The 25,645-nt window shown below is 57.7% G+C and overlaps 1 protein-coding gene across 1 annotated transcript in view; it reads right to left on the reverse strand.

Annotated features, from left to right (window-relative positions):
• LOC147107216 (uncharacterized) overlaps nucleotides 1-25,645 on the reverse strand; it is a 123,766-nt gene that overhangs the window by 60,366 nt on the left and 37,755 nt on the right. The window contains exon 3 of the mRNA XM_086008421.1: nucleotides 8,483-8,644. Coding sequence (XP_085864547.1) covers nucleotides 8,483-8,644 — 162 coding nt within the window. The remainder of the gene's footprint in view (nucleotides 1-8,482; nucleotides 8,645-25,645) is intronic.

Below are 25,645 nucleotides of genomic sequence, written 5' to 3' on the forward strand. Positions count from 1 at the left end.
AAGCAGAAGATAAATAATCAGAGCATTCAATAATCAATGAATGTATTCCCCATTAAAGGCTGCAGTTCCACTGAGATCAATGACCTCTCACTGATCCGAAGCAGATGTTTGACACAATGCAATGGTCCAGGGCCAAGCAAGTGTAAATACCGCACAAAATCAAATATTCAAAATAACACGGAATCTTTGATAAATCACCGGCAAAACAACAACAACAACTTGTATTTATACAGCGCCTTTAACGTACTAAAACATCCCAAGGCGCTTCACAGGAGCGATTATCAAACAAAAATTGACACCGAGCCACATAAGGAGATATTAGGTCAGGTGACCAAAAGCTTGGTCAATGAGGTCAGTTTTAAGGAGCGTCTTAAAGGAGGAGAGCGAGGTGGAGAGGGTTAGGGAGGGAATCCCAGAGATTAGGGCCCAGGCGGCTGAAGGCACGGCCGCCAATGGTGGAGAAAAGCAAGTGGGTGATGGACAAGAGGCCAGAATTGGAGGAGCGCAGCGATCTCGGAGGATTGTAGGATTGGAGGAGATTACAGAGATCGGGAAATCAGCGGCAAATATTGTCCCCAGTGAGGCCACAGTGCCTGCATTGGCTGCTGTCCAGGTGACCGGGTGGCACCGCTTTGTGTGCCTGTTGGAGGGGCCTGTGACAGGGTCAATGCCCCAGTCTCTGCAGGTTTGGAGGGGCCTGTGACAGAGTCAGTGCCCCAGTCCCTGCGGGTTTGGAGGGGCCTGTGACAGAGTCAGTGCCCCAGTCTCTGCAGGTTTGGAGGGGCCTTTGACAGAGTCAGTGCCCCAGTCTCTGCGGGTTTGGAGGGGCCTGTGACAGAGTCAGTGCCCCAGTCTCTGCAGGTTTGGAGGGGCCTGTGACAGAGTCAGTGCCCCAGTCTCTGCAGGTTTGGAGGGGTCTGTGACAGAGTCAGTGCCCCAGTCTCTGCAGGTTTGGAGGGGTCTGTGACAGAGTCAGTGCCCCAGTCTCTGCAGGTTTGGAGGGGCCGGTGACAGAGTCAGTGCCCCAGTCCCTGCAGGTTTGGAGGGGTCTGTGACAGAGTCAGTGCCCCAGTCTCTGCAGGTTTGGAGGGGTCTGTGACAGAGTCAGTGCCCCAGTCTCTGCAGGTTTGGAGGGGCCGGTGACAGAGTCAGTGCCCCAGTCTCTGCAGGTTTGGAGGGGCCTGTGACAGAGTCAGTGCCCCAGTCTCTGCAGGTTTGGAGGGGCCTGTGACAGAGTCAGTGCCCCAGTCTCTGCAGGTTTGGAGGGGCCGGTGACAGAGTCAGTGCCCCAGTCTCTGCAGGTTTGGAGGGGCCTGTGACAGAGTCAGTGCCCCAGTCTCTGCAGGTTTGGAGGGGCCGGTGACAGAGTCAGTGCCCCAGTCTCTGCCGGTTTGGAGGGGCCGGTGACAGAGTCAGTGCCCCAGTCTCTGCGGGTTTGGAGGGGTCTGTGACAGAGTCAGTGCCTCAGTCTCTGCAGGTTTGGAGGGGTCTGTGACAGAGTCAGTGCCCCAGTCTCTGCAGGTTTGGAGGGGACGGTGACAGAGTCAGTGCCCCAGTCTCTGCGGGTTTGGAGGGGCCGGTGACAGAGTCAGTGCCCCAGTCTCTGCGGGTTTGGAGGGGCCTGTGACAGAGTCAGTGCCTCAGTCTCTGCGGGTTTGGAGGGGCCTGTGACAGAGTCAGTGCCCCAGTCTCTGCAGGTTTGATGGGGCCGGTGACAGAGTCAGTGCCCCAGTCTCTGCGGGTTTGGAGGGGCCGGTGACAGAGTCAGTGCCTCAGTCTCTGCGGGTTTGGAGGGGCCAGTGACAGAGTCAGTGCCCCAGTCTCTGCAGGTTTGGAGGGGCCTGTGACAGAGTCAGTGCCCCAGTCTCTGCAGGTTTGATGGGGCCGGTGACAGAGTCAGTGCCCCAGTCTCTGCAGGTTTGGAGGGGCCGGTGACAGAGTCAGTGCCCCAGTCTCTGCCGGTTTGGAGGGGCCGGTGACAGAGTCAGTGCCCCAGTCTCTGCCGGTTTGGAGGGGCCTGTGAGAGAGTCAGTGCCCCAGTCTCTGCAGGTTTGGAGGGGCCTGTGACAGAGTCAGTGCCCCAGTCTCTGCAGGTTTGGAGGGGCCTGTGACAGAGTCAGTGCCCCAGTCCCTGCAGGTTTGGAGGGGTCTGTGACAGAGTCAGTGCCCCAGTCTCTGCAGGTTTGGAGGGGCCGGTGACAGAGTCAGTGCCCCAGTCTCTGCAGGTTTGGAGGGGCCTGTGACAGAGTCAGTGCCCCAGTCTCTGCAGGTTTGGAGGGGCCTGTGACAGAGTCAGTGCCCCAGTCTCTGCAGGTTTGGAGGGGCCGGTGACAGAGTCAGTGCCCCAGTCTCTGCAGGTTTGGAGGGGCCTGTGACAGAGTCAGTGCCCCAGTCTCTGCAGGTTTGGAGGGGCCGGTGACAGAGTCAGTGCCCCAGTCTCTGCCGGTTTGGAGGGGCCGGTGACAGAGTCAGTGCCCCAGTCTCTGCGGGTTTGGAGGGGTCTGTGACAGAGTCAGTGCCTCAGTCTCTGCAGGTTTGGAGGGGTCTGTGACAGAGTCAGTGCCCCAGTCTCTGCAGGTTTGGAGGGGACGGTGACAGAGTCAGTGCCCCAGTCTCTGCGGGTTTGGAGGGGCCGGTGACAGAGTCAGTGCCCCAGTCTCTGCGGGTTTGGAGGGGCCTGTGACAGAGTCAGTGCCTCAGTCTCTGCGGGTTTGGAGGGGCCTGTGACAGAGTCAGTGCCCCAGTCTCTGCAGGTTTGATGGGGCCGGTGACAGAGTCAGTGCCCCAGTCTCTGCGGGTTTGGAGGGGCCGGTGACAGAGTCAGTGCCTCAGTCTCTGCGGGTTTGGAGGGGCCAGTGACAGAGTCAGTGCCCCAGTCTCTGCAGGTTTGGAGGGGCCTGTGACAGAGTCAGTGCCCCAGTCTCTGCAGGTTTGATGGGGCCGGTGACAGAGTCAGTGCCCCAGTCTCTGCAGGTTTGGAGGGGCCGGTGACAGAGTCAGTGCCCCAGTCTCTGCCGGTTTGGAGGGGCCGGTGACAGAGTCAGTGCCCCAGTCTCTGCCGGTTTGGAGGGGCCTGTGAGAGAGTCAGTGCCCCAGTCTCTGCAGGTTTGGAGGGGCCTGTGACAGAGTCAGTGCCCCAGTCTCTGCAGGTTTGGAGGGGCCTGTGACAGAGTCAGTGCCCCAGTCCCTGCAGGTTTGGAGGGGCCTGTGACAGAGTCAGTGCCCCAGTCTCTGCAGGTTTGGAGGGGCCAGTGACAGAGTCAGTGCCCCAGTCTCTGCAGGTTTGGAGGGGCCGGTGACAGAGTCAGTGCCCCAGTCTCTGCGGGTTTGGAGGGGCCGGTGACAGAGTCAGTGCCCCAGTCTCTGCGGGTTTGGAGGGGCCTGTGACAGAGTCAGTGCCTCAGTCTCTGCGGGTTTGGAGGGGCCTGTGACAGAGTCAGTGCCCCAGTCTCTGCAGGTTTGATGGGGCCGGTGACAGAGTCAGTGCCCCAGTCTCTGCGGGTTTGGAGGGGCCGGTGACAGAGTCAATGCCCCAGTCTCTGCAGGTTTGGAGGGACCTGTGACAGAGTCAGTGCCCCAGTCTCTGCGGGTTTGGAGGGGCCAGTGACAGAGTCAGTGCCTCAGTCTCTGCGGGTTTGGAGGGGCCAGTGACAGAGTCAGTGCCCCAGTCTCTGCAGGTTTGGAGGGGCCGGTGACAGAGTCAGTGCCCCAGTCTCTGCGGGTTTGGAGGGGCCGGTGACAGAGTCAGTGCCTCAGTCTCTGCGGGTTTGGAGGGGCCAGTGACAGAGTCAGTGCCCCAGTCTCTGCAGGTTTGGAGGGGCCGGTGACAGAGTCAGTGCCCCAGTCTCTGCGGGTTTGGAGGGGCCGGTGACAGAGTCAGTGCCCCAGTCTCTGCGGGTTTGGAGGGGCCGGTGACAGAGTCAGTGCCCCAGTCTCTGCAGGTTTGGAGGGGTCTGTGACAGAGTCAGTGCCCCAGTCCCTGCAGGTTTGGAGGGGCCAGTGACAGAGTCAGTGCCCCAGTCTCTGCAGGTTTGGAGGGGCCTGTGACAGAGTCAGTGCCCCAGTCTCTGCCGGTTTGGAGGGGCCGGTGACAGAGTCAGTGCCCCAGTCTCTGCCGGTTTGGAGGGGCCTGTGAGAGAGTCAGTGCCCCAGTCTCTGCAGGTTTGGAGGGGCCTGTGACAGAGTCAGTGCCCCAGTCTCTGCCGGTTTGGAGGGGCCAGTGACAGAGTCAGTGCCCCAGTCTCTGCAGGTTTGGAGGGGCCTGTGACAGAGTCAGTGCCCCAGTCTCTGCAGGTTTGATGGGGCCGGTGACAGAGTCAGTGCCCCAGTCTCTGCAGGTTTGGAGGGGCCGGTGACAGAGTCAGTGCCCCAGTCTCTGCCGGTTTGGAGGGGCCGGTGACAGAGTCAGTGCCCCAGTCTCTGCCGGTTTGGAGGGGCCTGTGACAGAGTCAGTGCCCCAGTCCCTGCAGGTTTGGAGGGGCCTGTGACAGAGTCAGTGCCCCAGTCTCTGCAGGTTTGGAGGGGCCAGTGACAGAGTCAGTGCCCCAGTCCCTGCGGGTTTGGAGGGGCCTGTGACAGAGTCAGTGCCTCAGTCTCTGCAGGTTTGGAGGGGCCGGTGACAGAGTCAGTGCCCCAGTCTCTGCAGGTTTGGAGGGGCCGGTGACAGAGTCAGTGCCCCAGTCTCTGCAGGTTTGGAGGGGCCGGTGACAGAGTCAGTGCCCCAGTCTCTGCGGGTTTGGAGGGGCCGGTGACAGAGTCAGTGCCCCAGTCTCTGCAGGTTTGGAGGGGCCAGTGACAGAGTCAGTGCCCCAGTCTCTGCAGGTTTGGAGGGGCCTGTGACAGAGTCAGTGCCCCAGTCTCTGCGGGTTTGGAGGGACCGGTGACAGAGTCAGTGCCCCAGTCTCTGCAGGTTTGGAGGGGCCTGTGACGGAGTCAGTGCCCCAGTCTCTGCAGGTTTGGAGGGGCCGGTGACAGAGTCAATGCCCCAGTCTCTGCAGGTTTGGAGGGGCCGGTGACAGAGTCAGTGCCCCAGTCTCTGCAGGTTTGATGGGGCCGGTGACAGAGTCAGTGCCCCAGTCCCTGCAGGTTTGGAGTGGCCGGTGACAGAGTCAGTGCCCCAGTCTCTGCAGGTTTGGAGGGGCCGGTGACAGAGTCAGTGCCCCAGTCCCTGCAGGTTTGGAGTGGCCGGTGACAGAGTCAGTGCCCCAGTCTCTGCAGGTTTGGAGGGGCCGGTGACAGAGTCAGTGCCCCAGTCCCTGCAGGTTTGGAGGGGCCGGTGACAGAGTCAGTGCCCCAGTCTCTGCAGGTTTGGAGGGGCCGGTGACAGAGTCAGTGCCCCAGTCTCTGCAGGTTTGGAGGGGCCGGTGACAGAGTCAGTGCCCCAGTCTCTGCAGGTTTGGAGGGGCTGGTGACAGAGTCAGTGCCCCAGTCCCTGCAGGTTTGATGGGGTCTGTGACAGAGTCAGTGCCCCAGTCCCTGCAGGTTTGATGGGGCCGGTGACAGAGTCAGTGCCCCAGTCTCTGCAGGTTTGGAGGGGCCGGTGACAGAGTCAGTGCCCCAGTCTCTGCAGGTTTGGAGGGGCCTGTGACAGAGTCAGTGCCCCAGTCTCTGCAGGTTTAGTCGGTGGTTTTGCTGGCCCAGTTCCTTGGGTTGTTGCTGTCACGGTGGTTGGCGCTGGATTAAAAAAACGAGTTAATTGTCACAGTAAAATATGGATAATAGTCAATAATTTATAATGGACGTTGGTCGTGAAATCCCTCAGGGAGTCTGCCCGACTCTCACTGTAACTCTGGCAGGGGGTCTGGAGGAACACCCACAGAAACAGCGGAGAATCGGGTCTCCGCCATTTGCAGGATTATCTGAACTGCCTTTAAAGGGCCGAAACTTCCAATCCACCCCTTTACGAGGTGCATGATGAGCGGGCGAAGGGACCCCCTAATCTGGGGGTTCCAGGTCACGGAAAGGGGACCCAGTGTAATGTTGGCGGGCAGTGTGCCCAATAAGGTAAGGCACAAAGGTGCATGTGTGCTCCAATGGTGGGGTTCGGGCATGGCATAGACCTCTCCATCCCCCCCAGCCACCTAAATGGGTAATGCTTTTCTCAGGGGGCCAATCAGAGCAGGGGAATGCTCAGCACTCCCCCTTCGCCGCCCCCCCCACCCCACTCCCCAACAACGGGTGGATGGGTGTACGAGATTCCGCGGGCACGGGAGATGTGCCCGAAATGACGCTCCCGCCCGCCTGCTCCATGAAATGAGGTGCCCTCCTGCTGACCCCTCCTGTTGACCCAGTAAACTCTAGCCGGGGTGGGTTGGGGGAGAGGGTCAATGCAGGAGGGCAGCGTCGGCCGCATCAGGGACCTTCTGGGGCTGACAGAGGTTGTCACTTGTCGCTCTGAGGGCTGAGTTTATGAGTCTGTGCTCTTGTCATGGAGCTTTACCCAGCTGGGGCACCCGTCGGAGATCCAGGCTCGGACTGCCCGTGATGCACCGATCATACGGCCTCACTGTGCTCACGCGCTGCCCCCTTTCCTACCCCCCTTCCTTTCCTGCTCCTTCTTGATCTCCCTGTGCCACACACCAGCCAGCCGCGAGGTCCCCGAGCCTCTCCCACAGGGGCTTCACTACGAGTCCCGTAAATCAATCACTTTGCTGTTTTCAGTATCAAACGCTCAATTATAGGTTACAGTTTAGCACAAAACAAAGCACGAGTAATCCCGAGCCCTGATCTAATAATCTGCCAGGTCGTGAGTTCAAATCCCACCAGGGCAGTTTCAGAATTTGAATTCAGTAAAAGTGACCATGAAATTTCTGGATTGTTGGACAAACCCATCTGGTTCACTAATGTCCTTGAGGGAAGGAAACCTGCCGCCCTGGCCTGGTCTGGGCCTATATGTGACTCCAGTCCCACACCAACCTGGTTGGCTCTTAATTGCCCAGTGAAGTGGTCCAGCGAGACACTCACTTCCATGAAAACGATCACCACACGGACTGCAGCAGTTCAAGAAGGCGGCTCACCACCACCTTCTCTAGGACAATTAGGGATGGGCAATAAATGCTGGCCTTGCCAGCGACACCCACATCCCATGAATGAATTAAAACAATGATAGGATTCCCACGGCTGTGACGGTGGGAGAGTTGGCCTGGTGTGAGACCAGGTGGTATACTTGTCATTGGCCCAGTTCCTGGTCCATCAGGCGGTTTGCTGGCTTGAGTTGTTACTGGTCCTGGAGGCCCAGGGGTAGTTGTAATTGTTGATCTACTGAGATAAGGTTTGGTGGTCGGTTTCTCTGTGACTATTGGAGAGACATGAAAATAAAAGCCCATGGGCTCCAAGGCAAAGTAGCAAGTTGGATCCAAAATTGGCTCAGAGGCAGGAAACAAAGGGTAATGGTCGACGGGTGTTTTGTGACTGGAAGGCTGTTTCCAGTGGGGTTCCGCAGGGCTCAGTACTGGGTCCTTTGCTTTTTGTGGTATATATCAATGATCTAGACTTGAATGTAGGAAGTATGATTAAGAAGTTTGCAGATGATACAAAAATTGGCCGTGTGGTTGATAATGAAGATGAAAGCTGCAGACTGCAGGAAGGCATCAATGGACTGGTCAGGTGGGCAGAACAGTGACAAATGGAATTCAATCCGGAGAAGTGTGAGGTAATGCATTTGGGGAGGGCTAACAAGGCAAGGAATACACATTAAATGGTAGGACACTGAAGTGCAGAGGATCAGAGGGACCTTGGAGTGCATGTCCACCGATCCCTGAAGGTAGCAGGACAGGTAGATAAGGTGGTTAAGAAGGCATACGGGATACTTGCCTTTATTAGTCAAGGCCTAGAATATAAGAGCAGGGGGGTTATGCTTCAACTGTATAAAACACTAGTTAGGCCACAGCTAGAGTACTGCGTGCAGTTCTGGTCACCACATTACAGGAAGGATGTGATTGCACTAGAGAGGGTGCAGAGGAGATTTACGAGGATGTTGCCAGGGCTGCGGAATTTTAGCTATGAGGAAGATTGGATAGGCTGGGGTTGTTTTCTTTGGAACAGAGGAGGCTGAGGGGAGACCTGATGGAGGTGTATAAAATTATGAGGGGCCTTGATAGAGTGGATAGGAAGGACCTATTTCCCTTAGCAGAAGGGTCAATAACCAGGGGGCACAGATTTAAAGTAATTGGTAGAAGGATTAGAGGGGATATGAGGGGGAACAAATTCACCCAGAGGGTGGTGGGGGTTTGGAACTCACTGCCTGAAAGGGTGGTCGAGGCAGAAACTCTCATCACATTTAAACAGTACTTGGATGTGCACTCGAAGTGCCGTAACCTACAGGGCTACGGACCAGGAGCTGGACAGTGGGATTAGGCTGGAGAGCTCTTTGTCGGCCGGTACGGACACAATGGGCCGAATGGCCTCCTCCTGTGCTGTAACTTTCTCTGATTCTATGAGTTAGGTGGGCAGATGGTTGTATGACAAGGCCTCATTGTCCTACCTGTAGGAGGCCCACTCTCGGGTCCGGGGGGCTTTGCTGTTGTGGGTTCTGGGGGTCCAGGAGGGACCTTTGATGGAGTTGACGGCCCATTGCTGGTTGGCCCAGGCCCGGGAGGGTTAGTCGGTGGTTTTGACGGTCCAGTTCCTTGGGTTGTTGTTGGTGCTGGATTGAAAATTAGCTCATTTTCAGTGGCCAGGAAAGTAAAAGTAATTAAGCAGAAGATACATAATCAGAGCATTCAATAATCAATGAATGTATTCCCCATTAAAGGCTGCAGTTCCACTGAGGCCAATGACCTCTCACTGACCCGAAGCAGATGTTTGACACAATGCAATGGTCCAGGGCCAAGCAAGTGTAAATACCGCACAAAATCAAATATTCAAAATAACACGGAATCTTTGATAAATCACCGGCAAAACAACAACAACAACTTGTATTTATACAGCGCCTTTAACGTACTAAAACATCCCAAGGCACTTCACAGGAGCGATTATCAAACAAAAATTTGACACCGAGCCACATAAGGAGATATTAGGTCAGGTGACCAAAAGCTTGGTCTAAGAGGTCGGTTTTAAGGAGAGTCTTAAAGGAGGAGAGAGAGGTGGAGAGGGTTAGGGAGGGAATTCCAGAGATTAGGGCCCAGGCGGCTGAAGGCACGGCCGCCAATGGTGGAGCGAAGCAAGTGGGAGATGGACAAGAGGCCAGAATTGGAGGAGCGCAGCGATCTCGGAGGGTTGTAGGATTGGAGGAGATTACAGAGATCGGGAAATCAGTGGCAAATATTGTCCCCAGTGAGGCCACAGTGCCTGCATTGGCTGCTGTCCAGGTGACCGGGTGGCACCGCTTTGTGTGCCTGTTGGAGGGGCCTGTGACAGAGTCAGTGCCCCAGTCTCTGCAGGTTTGGAGGGGCCGGTGACAGAGTCAGTGCCCCAGTCCCTGCAGGTTTGGAGGGGCCGGTGACAGAGTCAGTGCCCCAGTCTCTGCGGATTTGGAGGGGCCTGTGACAGAGTCAGTGCCCCAGTCCCTGCAGGTTTGGAGGGGCCTGTGACAGAGTCAGTGCCCCAGTCTCTGCAGGTTTGATGGGGCCTGTGACAGAGTCAGTGCCCCAGTCTCTGCGGGTTTGGAGGGGCCTGTGACAGAGTCAGTGCCTCAGTCTCTGCAGGTTTGGAGGGGCCGGTGACAGAGTCAGTGCCTCAGTCCCTGCAGGTTTGGAGGGGCCGGTGACAGAGTCAGTGCCTCAGTCCCTGCAGGTTTGGAGGGGCCTGTGACAGAGTCAGTGCCCCAGTCTCTGCAGGTTTGGAGGGGCCAGTGACAGAGTTAGTGCCCCAGTCTCTGCAGGTTTGGAGGGGCCTGTGACAGAGTCAGTGCCCCAGTCTCTGCAGGTTTGGAGGGGCCGGTGACAGAGTCAGTGCCCCAGTCTCTGCGGGTTTGGAGGGGCCGGTGACAGAGTCAGTGCCCCAGTCTCTGCAGGTTTGGAGGGGCCAGTGACAGAGTCAGTGCCCCAGTCTCTGCAGGTTTGGAGGGGCCGGTGACAGAGTCAGTGCCCCAGTCCCTGCAGGTTTGGAGGGGCCTGTGACAGAGTCAGTGCCCCAGTCTCTGCGGGTTTGGAGGGGCCGGTGACAGAGTCAGTGCCCCAGTCTCTGCAGGTTTGGAGGGGCCGGTGACAGAGTCAGTGCCCCAGTCTCTGCAGGTTTGGAGGGGCCGGTGACAGAGTCAGTGCCCCAGTCTCTGCAGGTTTGGAGGGGCCGGTGACAGAGTCAGTGCCCCAGTCCCTGCGGGTTTGGAGGGGCCGGTGACAGAGTCAGTGCCCCAGTCCCTGCAGGTTTGGAGGGGCCAGTGACAGAGTCAGTGCCCCAGTCTCTGCAGGTTTGGAGGGGCCGGTGACAGAGTCAGTGCCCCAGTCTCTGCAGGTTTGGAGGGGCCGGTGACAGAGTCAGTGCCCCAGTCTCTGCAGGTTTGGAGGGGCCGGTGACAGAGTCAGTGCCCCAGTCTCTGCAGGTTTGGAGGGGCCGGTGACAGAGTCAGTGCCCCAGTCTCTGCGGGTTTGGAGGGGCCGGTGACAGAGTCAGTGCCCCAGTCTCTGCGGGTTTGGAGGGGCCGGTGACAGAGTCAGTGCCCCAGTCTCTGCGGGTTTGGAGGGGCCTGTGACAGAGTCAGTGCCCCAGTCTCTGCGGGTTTGGAGGGGCCGGTGACAGAGTCAGTGCCCCAGTCTCTGCAGGTTTGGAGGGGCCGGTGACAGAGTCAGTGCCCCAGTCTCTGCAGGTTTGATGGGGCCGGTGACAGAGTCAGTGCCCCAGTCTCTGCAGGTTTGGAGGGGCCGGTGGCAGAGTCAGTGCCCCAGTCCCTGCAGGCTTGGAGGGGCCAGTGACAGAGTCAGTGCCCCAGTCTCTGCAGGTTTGGAGGGGCCGGTGACAGAGTCAGTGCCCCAGTCTCTGCAGGTTTGATGGGGCCGGTGACAGAGTCAGTGCCCCAGTGTCTGCAGGTTTGGAGCGGCCGGTGACAGAGTCAGTGCCCCAGTCTCTGCAGGTTTGGAGGGGCCGGTGACAGAGTCAGTGCCCCAGTCTCTGCGGGTTTGGAGGGGCCGGTGACAGAGTCAGTGCCCCAGTCTCTGCGGGTTTGGAGGGGCCGGTGACAGAGTCAGTGCCCCAGTCTCTGCGGGTTTGGAGGGGCCGGTGACAGAGTCAGTGCCCCAGTCTCTGCGGGTTTGGAGGGGCCGGTGACAGAGTCAGTGCCCCAGTCTCTGCGGGTTTGGAGGGGCCGGTGACAGAGTCAGTGCCCCAGTCTCTGCGGGTTTGGAGGGGCCGGTGACAGAGTCAGTGCCCCAGTCCCTGCAGGTTTGGAGGGACCTGTGACAGAGTCAGTGCCCCAGTCTCTGCGGGTTTGGAGGGGCCGGTGACAGAGTCAGTGCCCCAGTCCCTGCAGGTTTGGAGGGGCCAGTGACAGAGTCAGTGCCCCAGTCTCTGCAGGTTTGGAGGGGCCGGTGACAGAGTCAGTGCCCCAGTCCCTGCAGGTTTGGAGGGACCTGTGACAGAGTCAGTGCCCCAGTCTCTGCGGGTTTGGAGGGGCCGGTGACAGAGTCAGTGCCCCAGTCCCTGCAGGTTTGGAGGGGCCAGTGACAGAGTCAGTGCCCCAGTCTCTGCAGGTTTGGAGGGGCCGGTGACAGAGTCAGTGCCCCAGTCCCTGCAGGTTTGGAGGGGCCGGTGACAGAGTCAGTGCCCCAGTCCCTGCGGGTTTGGAGGGACCTGTGACAGAGTCAGTGCCCCAGTCTCTGCAGGTTTGGAGGGGCCGGTGACAGAGTCAGTGCCCCAGTCTCTGCAGGTTTGGAGGGGCCGGTGACAGAGTCAGTGCCCCAGTCCCTGCGGGTTTGGAGGGGCCGGTGACAGAGTCAGTGCCCCAGTCTCTGCAGGTTTGGAGGGGCCTGTGACAGAGTCAGTGCCTCAGTCCCTGCAGGTTTGGAGGGGCCGGTGACAGAGTCAGTGCCCCAGTCTCTGCAGGTTTGGAGGGGCCGGTGACAGAGTCAGTGCCCCAGTCTCTGCAGGTTTGGAGGGGCCTGTGACAGAGTCAGTGCCCCAGTCCCTGCAGGTTTGGAGGGGCCGGTGACAGAGTCAGTGCCCCAGTCTCTGCAGGTTTGGAGGGGCCGGTGACAGAGTCAGTGCCCCAGTCTCTGCAGGTTTGGAGGGGCCAGTGACAGAGTCAGTGCCCCAGTCTCTGCAGGTTTGGAGGGGCCGGTGACAGAGTCAGTGCCCCAGTCTCTGCAGGTTTGGAGGGGCCGGTGACAGAGTCAGTGCCCCAGTCTCTGCAGGTTTGGAGGGGCCTGTGACAGAGTCAGTGCCCCAGTCTCTGCAGGTTTGGAGGGGCCGGTGACAGAGTCAGTGCCCCAGTCTCTGCGGGTTTGGAGGGTCCGGTGACAGAGTCAGTGCCCCAGTCCCTGCAGGTTTGGAGGGGCCAGTGACAGAGTCAGTGCCCCAGTCCCTGCAGGTTTGGAGGGGCCGGTGACAGAGTCAGTGCCCCAGTCTCTGCAGGTTTGGAGGGGCCGGTGACAGAGTCAATGCCCCAGTCTCTGCAGGTTTGGAGGGGCCGGTGACAGAGTCAGTGCCCCAGTCCCTGCAGGTTTGGAGGGGCCGGTGACAGAGTCAGTGCCCCAGTCTCTGCAGGTTTGGAGGGGCCGGTGACAGAGTCAGTGCCCCAGTCTCTGCGGGTTTGGAGGGGCCTGTGACAGAGTCAGTGCCCCAGTCTCTGCAGGTTTGGAGGGGCCTGTGACAGAGTCAGTGCCCCAGTCTCTGCAGGTTTGGAGGGGCCGGTGACAGAGTCAGTGCCCCAGTCCCTGCGGGTTTGGAGGGGCCTGTGACAGAGTCAGTGCCCCAGTCTCTGCAGGTTTGGAGGGGCCGGTGACAGAGTCAGTGCCCCAGTCTCTGCAGGTTTGGAGGGGCCGGTGACAGAGTCAGTGCCCCAGTCCCTGCAGGTTTGGAGGGGCCGGTGACAGAGTCAGTGCCCCAGTCTCTGCGGGTTTGGAGGGGCCGGTGACAGAGTCAGTGCCCCAGTCTCTGCGGGTTTGGAGGGGCCGGTGACAGAGTCAGTGCCCCAGTCTCTGCGGGTTTGGAGGGGCCGGTGACAGAGTCAGTGCCCCAGTCTCTGCAGGTTTGGAGGGGCCGGTGACAGAGTCAGTGCCCCAGTCTCTGCGGGTTTGGAGGGGCCGGTGACAGAGTCAGTGCCCCAGTCTCTGCGGGTTTGGAGGGGCCGGTGACAGAGTCAGTGCCCCAGTCTCTGCGGGTTTGGAGGGGCCGGTGACAGAGTCAGTGCCCCAGTCTCTGCGGGTTTGGAGGGGCCGGTGACAGAGTCAGTGCCCCAGTCTCTGCAGGTTTGGAGGGGCCGGTGACAGAGTCAGTGCCCCAGTCTCTGCAGGTTTGGAGGGGCCGGTGACAGAGTCAGTGCCCCAGTCCCTGCGGGTTTGGAGGGGCCAGTGACAGAGTCAGTGCCCCAGTCTCTGCAGGTTTGGAGGGGCCGGTGACAGAGTCAGTGCCTCAGTCTCTGCAGGTTTGGAGGGACCGGTGACAGAGTCAGTGCCCCAGTCTCTGCAGGTTTGGAGGGGCCGGTGACAGAGTCAGTGCCCCAGTCCCTGCGGGTTTGGAGGGGCCGGTGACAGAGTCAGTGCCCCAGTCTCTGCAGGTTTGGAGGGGCCTGTGACAGAGTCAGTGCCTCAGTCCCTGCAGGTTTGGAGGGGCCGGTGACAGAGTCAGTGCCCCAGTCTCTGCAGGTTTGGAGGGGCCGGTGACAGAGTCAGTGCCCCAGTCTCTGCAGGTTTGGAGGGGCCGGTGACAGAGTCACTGCCCCAGTCTCTGCGGGTTTGGAGGGGCCGGTGACAGAGTCAGTGCCTCAGTCTCTGCAGGTTTGGAGGGGCCGGTGACAGAGTCAGTGCCCCAGTCTCTGCAGGTTTGGAGGGGCCTGTGACAGAGTCAGTGCCTCAGTCCCTGCAGGTTTGGAGGGGCCGGTGACAGAGTCAGTGCCCCAGTCTCTGCAGGTTTGGAGGGGCCAGTGACAGAGTCAGTGCCCCAGTCCCTGCAGGTTTGGAGGGGCCGGTGACAGAGTCAGTGCCCCAGTCTCTGCAGGTTTGGAGGGGCCGGTGACAGAGTCAGTGCCCCAGTCTCTGCAGGTTTGGAGGGGCCGGTGACAGAGTCAGTGCCCCAGTCTCTGCAGGTTTGGAGGGGCCTGTGACAGAGTCAGTGCCCCAGTCTCTGCGGGTTTGGAGGGGCCGGTGACAGAGTCAGTGCCCCAGTCTCTGTGGGTTTGGAGGGTCCGGTGACAGAGTCAGTGCCCCAGTCCCTGCAGGTTTGGAGGGGCCAGTGACAGAGTCAGTGCCCCAGTCCCTGCAGGTTTGGAGGGGCCGGTGACAGAGTCAGTGCCCCAGTCTCTGCAGGTTTGGAGGGGCCGGTGACAGAGTCAATGCCCCAGTCTCTGCAGGTTTGGAGGGGCCGGTGACAGAGTCAGTGCCCCAGTCCCTGCAGGTTTGGAGGGGCCGGTGACAGAGTCAGTGCCCCAGTCCCTGCAGGTTTGGAGGGGCCAGTGACAGAGTCAGTGCCCCAGTCTCTGCAGGTTTGGAGGGGCCGGTGACAGAGTCAGTGCCCCAGTCTCTGCAGGTTTGGAGGGGCCTGTGACAGAGTCAGTGCCTCAGTCTCTGCGGGTTTGGAGGGGCCTGTGACAGAGTCAGTGCCCCAGTCCCTGCAGGTTTGGAGGGGCCTGTGACAGAGTCAGTGCCCCAGTCTCTGCAGGTTTGGAGGGGCCGGTGACAGAGTCAGTGCCTCAGTCCCTGCAGGTTTGGAGGGGCCAGTGACAGAGTCAGTGCCCCAGTCCCTGCAGGTTTGGAGGGGCCAGTGACAGAGTCAGTGCCCCAGTCCCTGCGGGTTTGGAGGGGCCTGTGACAGAGTCAGTGCCCCAGTCTCTGCAGGTTTGGAGGGACCGGTGACAGAGTCAGTGCCCCAGTCCCTGCGGGTTTGGAGGGGCCTGTGACAGAGTCAGTGCCCCAGTCTCTGCAGGTTTGGAGGGACCGGTGACAGAGTCAGTGCCCCAGTCTCTGCGGGTTTGGAGGGACCGGTGACAGAGTCAGTGCCCCAGTCTCTGCGGGTTTGGAGGGACCGGTGACAGAGTCAGTGCCCCAGTCTCTGCAGGTTTGGAGGGGCCTGTGACAGAGTCAGTGCCCCAGTCTCTGCAGGTTTGGAGGGGCCTGTGACAGAGTCAGTGCCCCAGTCTCTGCAGGTTTGGAGGGGCCTGTGACAGAGTCAGTGCCCCAGTCTCTGCGGGTTTGGAGGGACCGGTGACAGAGTCAGTGCCCCAGTCTCTGCAGGTTTGGAGGGGCCTGTGACAGAGTCAGTGCCCCAGTCTCTGCAGGTTTGGAGGGGCCTGTGACAGAGTCAGTGCCCCAGTCTCTGCGGGTTTGGAGGGACCGGTGACAGAGTCAGTGCCCCAGTCTCTGCGGGTTTGGAGGGACCGGTGACAGAGTCAGTGCCCCAGTCTCTGCAGGTTTGGAGGGGCCTGTGACAGAGTCAGTGCCCCAGTCTCTGCAGGTTTGGAGGGGCCTGTGACAGAGTCAGTGCCCCAGTCTTTGCAGGTTTGGAGGGACCGGTGACAGAGTCAGTGCCCCAGTCTCTGCAGGTTTGGAGGGGCCGGTGACAGAGTCAGTGCCTCAGTCTCTGCAGGTTTGGAGGGGCCTGTGACAGAGTCAGTGCCCCAGTCTCTGCAGGTTTGGAGGGGCCGGTGACAGAGTCAGTGCCCCAGTCTCTGCGGGTTTGGAGGGGCCGGTGACAGAGTCAGTGCCCCAGTCCCTGCAGGTTTGGAGGGGCCGGTGACAGAGTCAGTGCCCCAGTCTCTGCAGGTTTGGAGGGGCCGGTGACAGAGTCAGTGCCCCAGTCTCTGCAGGTTTGGAGGGGCCGGTGACAGAGTCAGTGCCCCAGTCTCTGCAGGTTTGGAGGGGTCTGTGACAGAGTCAGTGCCCCAGTCCCTGCAGGTTTGGAGGGGCCGGTGACAGAGTCAGTGCCCCAGTCTCTGCGGGTTTGGAGGGGCCGGTGACAGAGTCAGTGCCCCAGTCCCTGCAGGTTTGGAGGGGCCGGTGACAGAGTCAGTGCCCCAGTCTCTGCAGGTTTGGAGGGGCCTGTGACAGAGTCAGTGCCCCAGTCTCTGCAGGTTTGGAGGGACCGGTGACAGAGTCAGTGCCCCAGTCCCTGCGGGTTTGGAGGGGCCGGTGACAGAGTCAGTGCCCCAGTCTCTGCAGGTTTGGAGGGGCCGGTGACAGAGTCAGTGCCTCAGTCTCTGCAGGTTTGGAGGGGCCGGTGACAGAGTCAGTGCCCCAGTCTCTGCAGGTTTGGAGGGACCGGTGACAGAGTCAGTGCCCCAGTCCCTGCGGGTTTGGAGGGGCCGGTGACAGAGTCAGTGCCCCAGTCTCTGCAGGTTTGGAGGGGCCGGTGACAGAGTCAGTGCCTCAGTCTCTGCAGGTTTGGAGGGGCCGGTGACAGAGTCAGTGCCCCAGTCTCTGCAGGTTTGGAGGGGCCGGTGACAGAGTCAGTGCCCCAGTCTCTGCAGGTTTGGAGGGGCCGGTGACAGAGTCAGTGCCCCAGTCCCTGCAGGTTTGGAGGGGCCGGTGACAGAGTCAATGCCCCAGTCTCTGCAGGTTTGGAGGGGCCGGTGACAGAGTCAGTGCCCCAGTCTCTGCAGGTTTGGAGGGGCCTGTGACAGAGTCAGTGCCCCAGTCTCTGCAGGTTTGGAGGGGCCGGTGACAGAGTCAGTGCCCCAGTCTCTGCAGGTTTGCAGGGGCCAGTGACAGAGTCAGTGCCTCAGTCTCTGCAGGTTTGGAGGGGCCAGTGACAGAGTCAGTGCCCCAGTCCCTGCAGTTTTGGAGGGGCCAGTGACAGAGTCAGTGCCCCAGTCCCTGCCGGTTTGGAGGGACCGGTGACAGAGTCAGTGCCCCAGTCTCTGCAGGTTTGGAGGGGCCTGTGACAGAGTCAGTGCCCCAGTCTCTGCAGGTTTGGAGGGGCCGGTGACAGAGTCAGTGCCCCAGTCTCTGCAGGTTTGGAGGGGCCTGTGACAGAGTCAGTGCCCCAGTCTCTGCAGGTTTGGAGGGGCCTGTGACAGAGTCAGTGCCCCAGTCTCTGCAGGTTTGGAGGGGCCGGTGACAGAGTCAGTGCCCCAGTCTCTGCAGGTTTGGAGGGGCCTGTGACAGAGTCAGTGCCCCAGTCTCTGCAGGTTTGGAGGGGCCGGTGACAGAGTCAGTGCCCCAGTCTCTGCAGGTTTGGAGGGGCCGGTGACAGAGTCAGTGCCCCAGTCTCTGCGGGTTTGGAGGGGCCGGTGACAGAGTCAGTGCCCCAGTCTCTGCGGGTTTGGAGGGGCCTGTGACAGAGTCAGTGCCCCAGTCCCTGCGGGTTTGATGGGGCCGGTGACAGAGTCAGTGCCCCAGTCTCTGCAGGTTTGGAGGGGCCGGTGACAGAGTCAGTGCCCCAGTCTCTGCAGGTTTGGAGGGACCGGTGACAGAGTCAGTGCCCCAGTCCCTGCAGGTTTGGAGGGGCCAGTGACAGAGTCAGTGCCCCAGTCTCTGCAGGTTTGGAGGGGCCGGTGACAGAGTCAGTGCCCCAGTCTCTGCAGGTTTGGAGGGACCGGTGACAGAGTCAGTGCCCCAGTCCCTGCAGGTTTGGAGGGGCCTTTGACAGAGTCAGTGCCCCAGTCCCTGCAGGTTTGGAGGGGCCGGTGACAGAGTCATTGCCCCAGTCTCTGCAGGTTTGGAGGGGCCGGTGACAGAGTCAGTGCCCCAGTCTCTGCAGGTTTGGAGGGGCCTGTGACAGAGTCAGTGCCCCAGTCTCTGCAGGTTTGGAGGGGCCGGTGACAGAGTCAGTGCCCCAGTCTCTGCAGGTTTGGAGGGGCCAGTGACAGAGTCAGTGCCCCAGTCCCTGCGGGTTTGATGGGGCCGGTGACAGAGTCAGTGCCCCAGTCTCTGCAGGTTTGGAGGGGCCAGTGACAGAGTCAGTGCCCCAGTCCCTGCAGGTTTGGAGGGGCCGGTGACAGAGTCAGTGCCCCAGTCTCTGCAGGTTTGGAGGGGCCTGTGACAGAGTCAGTGCCCCAGTCTCTGCAGGTTTGGAGGGGCCTGTGACAGAGTCAGTGCCCCAGTCTCTGCAGGTTTGGAGGGGCCGGTGACAGAGTCAGTGCCCCAGTCTCTGCAGGTTTGGAGGGGCCGGTGACAGAGTCAGTGCCCCAGTCTCTGCAGGTTTGGAGGGGCCGGTGACAGAGTCAGTGCCCCAGTCTCTGCGGGTTTGGAGGGGCCGGTGACAGAGTCAGTGCCCCAGTCTCTGCAGGTTTGGAGGGGCCTGTGACAGAGTCAGTGCCCCAGTCCCTGCAGGTTTGGAGGGGCCTGTGACAGAGTCAGTGCCCCAGTCTCTGCAGGTTTGGAGGGGCCTGTGACAGAGTCAGTGCCCCAGTCCCTGCAGGTTTGGAGGGGCCGGTGACAGAGTCAGTGCCCCAGTCTCTGCAGGTTTGGAGGGGCCGGTGACAGAGTCAGTGCCTCAGTCCCTGCAGGTTTGGAGGGGCCGGTGACAGAGTCAGTGCCTCAGTCTCTGCAGGTTTGGAGGGGCCTGTGACAGAGTCAGTGCCCCAGTCTCTGCGGGTTTGGAGGGGCCTGTGACAGAGTCAGTGCCTCAGTCCCTGCAGGTTTGGAGGGGCCGGTGACAGAGTCAGTGCCCCAGTCTCTGCAGGTTTGGAGGGGCCGGTGACAGAGTCAGTGCCCCAGTCTCTGCAGGTTTGATGGGGCCGGTGACAGAGTCAGTGCCCCAGTCTCTGCAGGTTTGGAGGGGCCTGTGACAGAGTCAGTGCCCCAGTCTCTGCAGGTTTGGAGGGGCCGGTGACAGAGTCAGTGCCCCAGTCCCTGCGGGTTTGATGGGGCCGGTGACAGAGTCAGTGCCCCAGTCTCTGCAGGTTTGGAGGGGCCGGTGACAGAGTCAGTGCCCCAGTCTCTGCAGGTTTGGAGGGGCCGGTGACAGAGTCAGTGCCCCAGTCTCTGCAGGTTTGGAGGGGCCTGTGACAGAGTCAGTGCCCCAGTCTCTGCGGGTTTGGAGGGGCCGGTGACAGAGTCAGTGCCCCAGTCTCTGCAGGTTTGGAGGGGCCGGTGACAGAGTCAGTGCCCCAGTCTCTGCGGGTTTGGAGGGGCCTGTGACAGAGTCAGTGCCCCAGTCTCTGCAGGTTTGGAGGGGCCGGTGACAGAGTCAGTGCCCCAGTCTCTGCAGGTTTGGAGGGGCCTGTGACAGAGTCAGTGCCCCAGTCTCTGCGGGTTTGGAGGGGCCTGTGACAGAGTCAGTGCCCCAGTCTCTGCAGGTTTGGAGGGGCCGGTGACAGAGTCAGTGCCCCAGTCTCTGCAGGTTTGGAGGGGCCGGTGACAGAGTCAGTGCCCCAGTCTCTGCAGGTTAAGTCGGTGGTTTTGTTGGCCCAGTTCCTTGGGTTGTTGCTGTCACGGTGGTTGGCGCTGGATTCAAAATGAGTTAATTGTCACAGTAAAGTATGGATAATAGTCAGTAATTTATAATGGACATTGGTCGTGAAATCCCTCGGGGAGTCTGCCCGACTCTCACTGTAACTCTGGCAGGGGGTCTGGAGGAACACCCACAGAAACAGCGGAGAATCGGGTCTCCGCCATTTCCAGGATTATCTGAACTGCCTTTAAAGTGGTGAAACTTCCAATTGTAACGTCCGTGTGTAATTGAGACACGGACTGCAGAAGTTGGTTATAACAGGTGTTTACTGAATGGAGACAAAATTGGAACTACTATACAAAGTTACTACACAGGCTTATATACAGGGGTGGTCACTACTGGTACTGCAGTATACAGGGGCTGCAGAATATAGTTCCTTCTTCAAGGTGCATACACTACAATTCCTCCCCTTTTAGCTAAACAGTACATAACATTCGATTAATAATTAAATAACATATTTACAATTACAGTTGCTATATACATTAGCTGAAGTTAATCAATTATAAATTCAGTCTTTGAGGAGGCTTCCTGATTCTGTCCAGATAACGCCTCTTTGGGGTATCAGGTTCTTCTGGCAAAGTTGATTCGGGATCAACGTCGTTGTTTGGTTCGTCTGCTTCCAGTATCATCGATTCTGAGGTAGATGCAATTGGTACTTCGGTTTCATCACCAGGTGTATAGGATCGTGGTGTAGATTTGACGTTTTCCAGTGACTCTAGAATCTGGTCAGCATGGCGTCTTACAATGCTCTCTCCAACGTCCACGGTATACATTAGAGGTCCTTGCCGTGTGCAGATCGTTCCTGGCTGCCATTTCTCTGTGCGGTTGTCCCGGCCAAAACTGGTTGACCTATCTTGAAACTCCTGGTTGGCCTTTCATTCATATTCTGAAACTGCCTGTTCTCCACATCTCTTCTGATGTTTGGCTTAACCAAATCCAAGCGGCATCTTAGTCTTCGATTGAAGAACATCATGGCTGGAGTTTGGTTGGTAACCGCATGTGTCGCATTCCGGTAGGCAAACAAGAAGTTATCCACCTTGTGTTGTAGGGGTATGTCTTCATTACACATTGCCTTGATAGCCTTCTTGAATGTTTGAACGAACGTCTCAGCCAATCCATTGGTGGCTGGATGATAAGGGGCGGATGTGTAATGCTTAACACCATTGTTCTTTAAGAACCTCCGGAACTCTTCAGACACAAACTGTGGTCCATTGTCGGAGCAAATCTGTTCAGGCAGCCCATTTCTGGCGAATATGGTTCGTAAGACTGTGACAGTTTTTTCTGTGGTGGTTGAGGACATTTTTATTACCTCTGGCCACTTAGAATGTGCATCCACCACAATTAAAAACATCGAGTCCATAAATGGACCAGGAAAATCAATGTGTACCCTTTGCCATGGAGATGAGGGCCACTCCCATGGATGTAAAGGGGCTTGTGGTGGGGCGTTTTGGACCTTCTGGCATCCTGTACAGCTCTTGGCCATCTCTTCAATTTCTCTATCGATTCCCGGCCACCACACAAACGCTGTGGCTAAGTTCTTCATTTTTACCCCTCCCAGATGACCCTCATGAAGCTCATTGAGCACTCTATCCTTCAATTTGGGTGGAATTACTACTCTGGATCCACACATCAAGGTTCCTCGGCACACTGACAGCTGTTCTCTTCTTGGAGAGAATGCTGGCAACAGTGGTTCGCCATGTGCTGGCCATCCCTTCACCGTTAAATCATAGACCCTGGAGAGTGTCGGGTCATTTCGTGCTTCCTTTTCTATGTTTGCATTCATCACAGGTAGACATTCGACTATGGTCGAGTGGAATATCTCCACAGGATCCACTGCAGGTGCTTCTTCCACCGTCGGCAACGGTAGGCGCAACAATCCATCAGCATTCCCATGCTGTTTAGTTCCTTTGTACTCGATGTCATATTGGTGTGCCCCTAGGAAAAGGGACCACATCTCTAGCCGTTGTGCTGTCATTATCGGGACGCCCTTCTTAGGGTTGAAAATGGAGACAAGAGGTTGGTGATCAGTTAGTAGAGTAAATTTCTGTCCGTGTAGGTAGTGATTGAACTTCTTCACCCCCCACACCAGGCTGAGGGCCTCTCTGTCAATCTGGGCGTAGTTACGCTCGGCTGCAGTTAACGAGCGTGACGCAAAAGCTATCGGCCTCTCTGAACCATCAAGGGATTTATGTGACAGTACCGCTCCAATGCCGTAGGGAGACGCATCACACGCCAGTCTTATCGGTAGTGATGGGTTGTAGTGAGCCAATACTTCTCTTGAAGTGATCAGGCCTTTACACTTCTGAAAGGCCCGCTTACATTCATCACTCCATTTCCATGCTACTCCAGTTTGTAGCAGGGTGTTCAGTGGGTGCAGAATTGTGGACAAATTCGGCAAAAACTTATGGTAGTAATTCACCAATCCGAGGAATGACCTCAGTTGTGACACATTTTCAGGCGCTGGAGCCTTAACTACCGCTTCAATTTTGTCAGGGGACTTATGTAACCCCTCTTCATCAATCACGTGGCCACAATACGATATTTGTTTCTTAAAAAACTCGCACTTGGGGCGATTGGCTCATAGCCCATGTTCTCTTAGTCTAGTGAGCACCTGCTCTAGGTTGGCAAGGTGTTCACTGTCATTTTCACCTGTCACTAGGATGTCATCCAAGTAACACTGAGTCCCCGGATTTCCTTGCAGAACTTGTTCCATCGCTCTTTGCCATATAGCCGGAGCTGATGCTACTCAGAATACCAGTTGATTATACTGGTAAAGACCTTTGTGAGTGTTTATCGTGAGATATTTCCTAGAGGATTCTTCAACCTCCATCTGCAAATATGCTTGTGCTAGGTCAATTTTTGTAAAACGTTTCCCTCCAGATAGTGAGGCAAAAATATCTTCTATCCTCGGAAGAGGACACTGTACTCTGTGAAGGACTGGGTTCACAGTCACCTTGAAGTCCCCACAGATGCGAACCTTCCTTGGCTCCTCAGACTTATTGGCCTAGAAATTCAGTGGGCTTTGCGCCCAGTTACCGCCCAAAGAGGGCTTCTGCGCCAGTCTGCAAACTTCGGGCAAACTTCATTGACGCGCTAATTGTGGCGGTAGCCGTTAGCGCTGCGCCGCCACCGATGATGTCATCGGTGTGCGCAGCGCCCCGGTTCCGCCCCGACACCGGCCCGATCCCCATCTTCAGTAGCGGCCGCCTCTTCCGTGGCGGCCGCTAATAACATTCGGAGACCGGGTCCGTACAGCAGCCTTAGTGGGGCGCTTTAAGGTGGAGGTGCGGCCGGCCGCTTTTTCGGCGGCCGCCTGCCCGCTCCTCCTTCCCTGGCCTCCTCCACCGCCCCCCCCCCGCGGCATTGCCGGCTGGTTTCCGGGAGCCCGGCACTTCTCCGTTGTGCCGGGCTCTTTTGCCGGCACTCGCGATCGGGGCTCCGGCTGCTGCAGGCACCTCCCCCTTAAGAGAGGGAGGAAGGCCTGCAGTACCGCAGCCTGCCGCTCCGCTGCGGGTGGCGCTGCGGCCACTAGCGCGCCGATATTCAGTTTCAGCGCCCCAAGCGGGGGCGGCCACACCCTTGAACAGCGGCCGTCCTCGACTTTGGGCGCTGAAACTGAATATCGGCTGGGCGCGAGTGGCTCCGCGCCCAGCGGTAAATTCTGGCCGCCAGCGAGCTGGCGGGGCTATAGCTAATTTCTAGGCCATTGTTTAACATTTGCTTCATGAAAGGAACGATGGGTGTCGCCCACTCGCTCCAGTCTACCTTAGATAACACGCCTGCATTCTCCAGATTCTCCAGCTCTGCCTTGTCGGCTGGGCGAATTGCATACGGTACCGGTCTTGCTTTGAAAAACTTGGGAATTGCATTCTCTTCTATTTTTATCGAGGCAGTTACACCTTTAAGAGTTCCCAGTCCTTGTTGAAATACCTCTTTAGCGTTAGCTAAGATTTTTGACAATCGACCAGGTGTGACGTCGTCATTCTTTTTACCAGCCACAGTCAGTGCCTGAATGGAGTGCCAGTCTAAACTTATCTTTCTGATCCATTCACGTCCCAATAACAGTGGTCCACCATCTTGCAGTATGTACAAATACAATTTCTGTATTTCCTTGCCGTTGTATTCGACAGGCACCCTTATTTTCCCTCTGGGGTATACTTTCTGCCCCGTATATGTCTTCAAGACAATGGATGCGTCTTTCAAGGGTATGTGTGAGAATAGCCGCTCGTAGTCTCGTCGATTCATGACGGTCAGGGCTGATCCTGTATCCAATTCCATTTTGACTTGGGACCCTGCTATCGTGAGGGTGACCCAAATGGTTCGGTGATCCTCTTTTGCGATTACGTTGTGTAGTTTGAGACAGCTTAGTCTCTTGTTCCCGGATTCACTATCGCTCTTCTGGTCTTCGGAACTACTGTCCGTCATCTTTTGTACTTTCCTGTACTTTTCCTTAGTAGTCTTTTTGTTGTCGTTAGTCTTCTTCCCGGACCTGCAAACTCGTGCAATGTGTCCCATCTTTCCGCAGTGCCTGCATGTTTTGTCCTTGGACCAGCAGTCCTTCTGGTCATGGGTTGTTCTGCCGCAGCGATAACATTTTTCAAATCCCCGTGTCATTTCATGGGTGCCGTATTCCTGTGGCTTTTGCTGTATTTCCACAGCTCCCCTTGCTGCTGCTTCGTACAATACTGCCACGCTGAAAGCCTTATCTAGCGTCAGCTCTTTCTCTGAGAGTAACCTCTTCTGGGTTCCTTCACTCAGGAGTCCACAGACAAATTTGTCCCGTAGGGTATCTGCCAGTCCTGCTCCGAACTGGCAGTGCTTTGATAGCTTGCATAGTTCCGTAAGGTAATCAGCATTGCTCTCATCTTTATGCTGATTTCTCTTGTGGAATTTAAATCTTCCTGCTATCAGCAGCGGTGTAGGATTTAGGTGTTCCTGTAGGATATCAACAATTTCGTTAAAACTCTTCTCCATCGGTTTGACTGGAGTGATCAGGTTCCGCAATAGGCCGTATGTTCTTGCGCCCATTAAGTTTAGTAGTACCGATGCCTTTTTCTCATCGGCTACTTCATTTGCCTTGCAATATACTTCGACTCTTTCCACATACGTGGTCCAGTCTTCTATTGCATTATCGAAGGCAGTGATATTGCCAGTCTTCGGCATCTTGGAGATCTAAGATGGCGCCTCCCGTGCTTTGCCTTCTTCCCCGATTGAACAAAATGGCGCCTCCCGCGCTTTGCCTTCTTCCCCGCTAGATTAAGATGGCGCCTCCCGCGCTTTCTGCCTTTTCCGCTGCTGCCAGCGCTGTTGCTGGCATTTTTATGCCTTGATGGCGACGCCCTATGGTCTTCGCGCGCTTCCCCCCGCGCTACTGCCAACGCCGCTCTCCGCGGTCCCCGTGGCAAACTGCAGCTCCTCACGGCTTTCTGCGCTTCTAATTTCTTTTTCTTTTATTTTAATTACTGTTCCCGTCGTCAGAGCAGACCCTATGGGACACTTCCCTCCCTCTTCTCGGGTCTGTACGCTGCCCGGCGTCGTAGCACCGGCCGCGCCCTGTGTGCTCCACCCTCTCTCTCTCTCTCCTCTTCCCGACAACGCTGCTCGGCCCTGTTGAAAAGCCACCCGATCGAGCTCTAGCCCGCCGCAGCCCAGGAAGGATCAGTGTACTACCTGCCACCAGCCCGATTAGCTGGAACACCATAGGCTGGAGAACCAAACCCAGCTCTCGACAGCCTCTCCTGCAAATCTTCGAATTCGATGAGTCAGAGGGCAGTTGCCCATGGTCGACGCCCGTTTCTTCTGTTTGTTTTTTTTTCTTTTTGGATTTCTTCCTTCTGGCTTCGACCTCTAATAACTTCGCTTCAGGGATGGATCCCCGTGAGGTGGTGCAGAACTGTAGGTTAGTTCGGATCTGTTCGTCGCCAATGTAATGTCCATGTGTAATTGAGACACGGACTGCAGGTTATAACAGGTGTTTACTGAATGGAGACAAAACTGGAACTACTATACAAAGTTACTACACAGGCTTACATACAGGGGTGGTCACTACTGGTACTGCAGTATACAGGGGCTGCAGAATATAGTTCCTTCTTCAAGGTACATACACTACACCAATCCACCCCTTTACGAGGTGCATGATGAGCGGGCAAAGGGGCCCCCTAATCTG

This window comes from Somniosus microcephalus, chromosome 15 (assembly GCF_052327205.1).
Source record: "Somniosus microcephalus isolate GS21.2 chromosome 15, FLI_Smic_1.0, whole genome shotgun sequence".
NCBI classification, from domain to species: domain Eukaryota; kingdom Metazoa; phylum Chordata; class Chondrichthyes; order Squaliformes; family Somniosidae; genus Somniosus; species Somniosus microcephalus.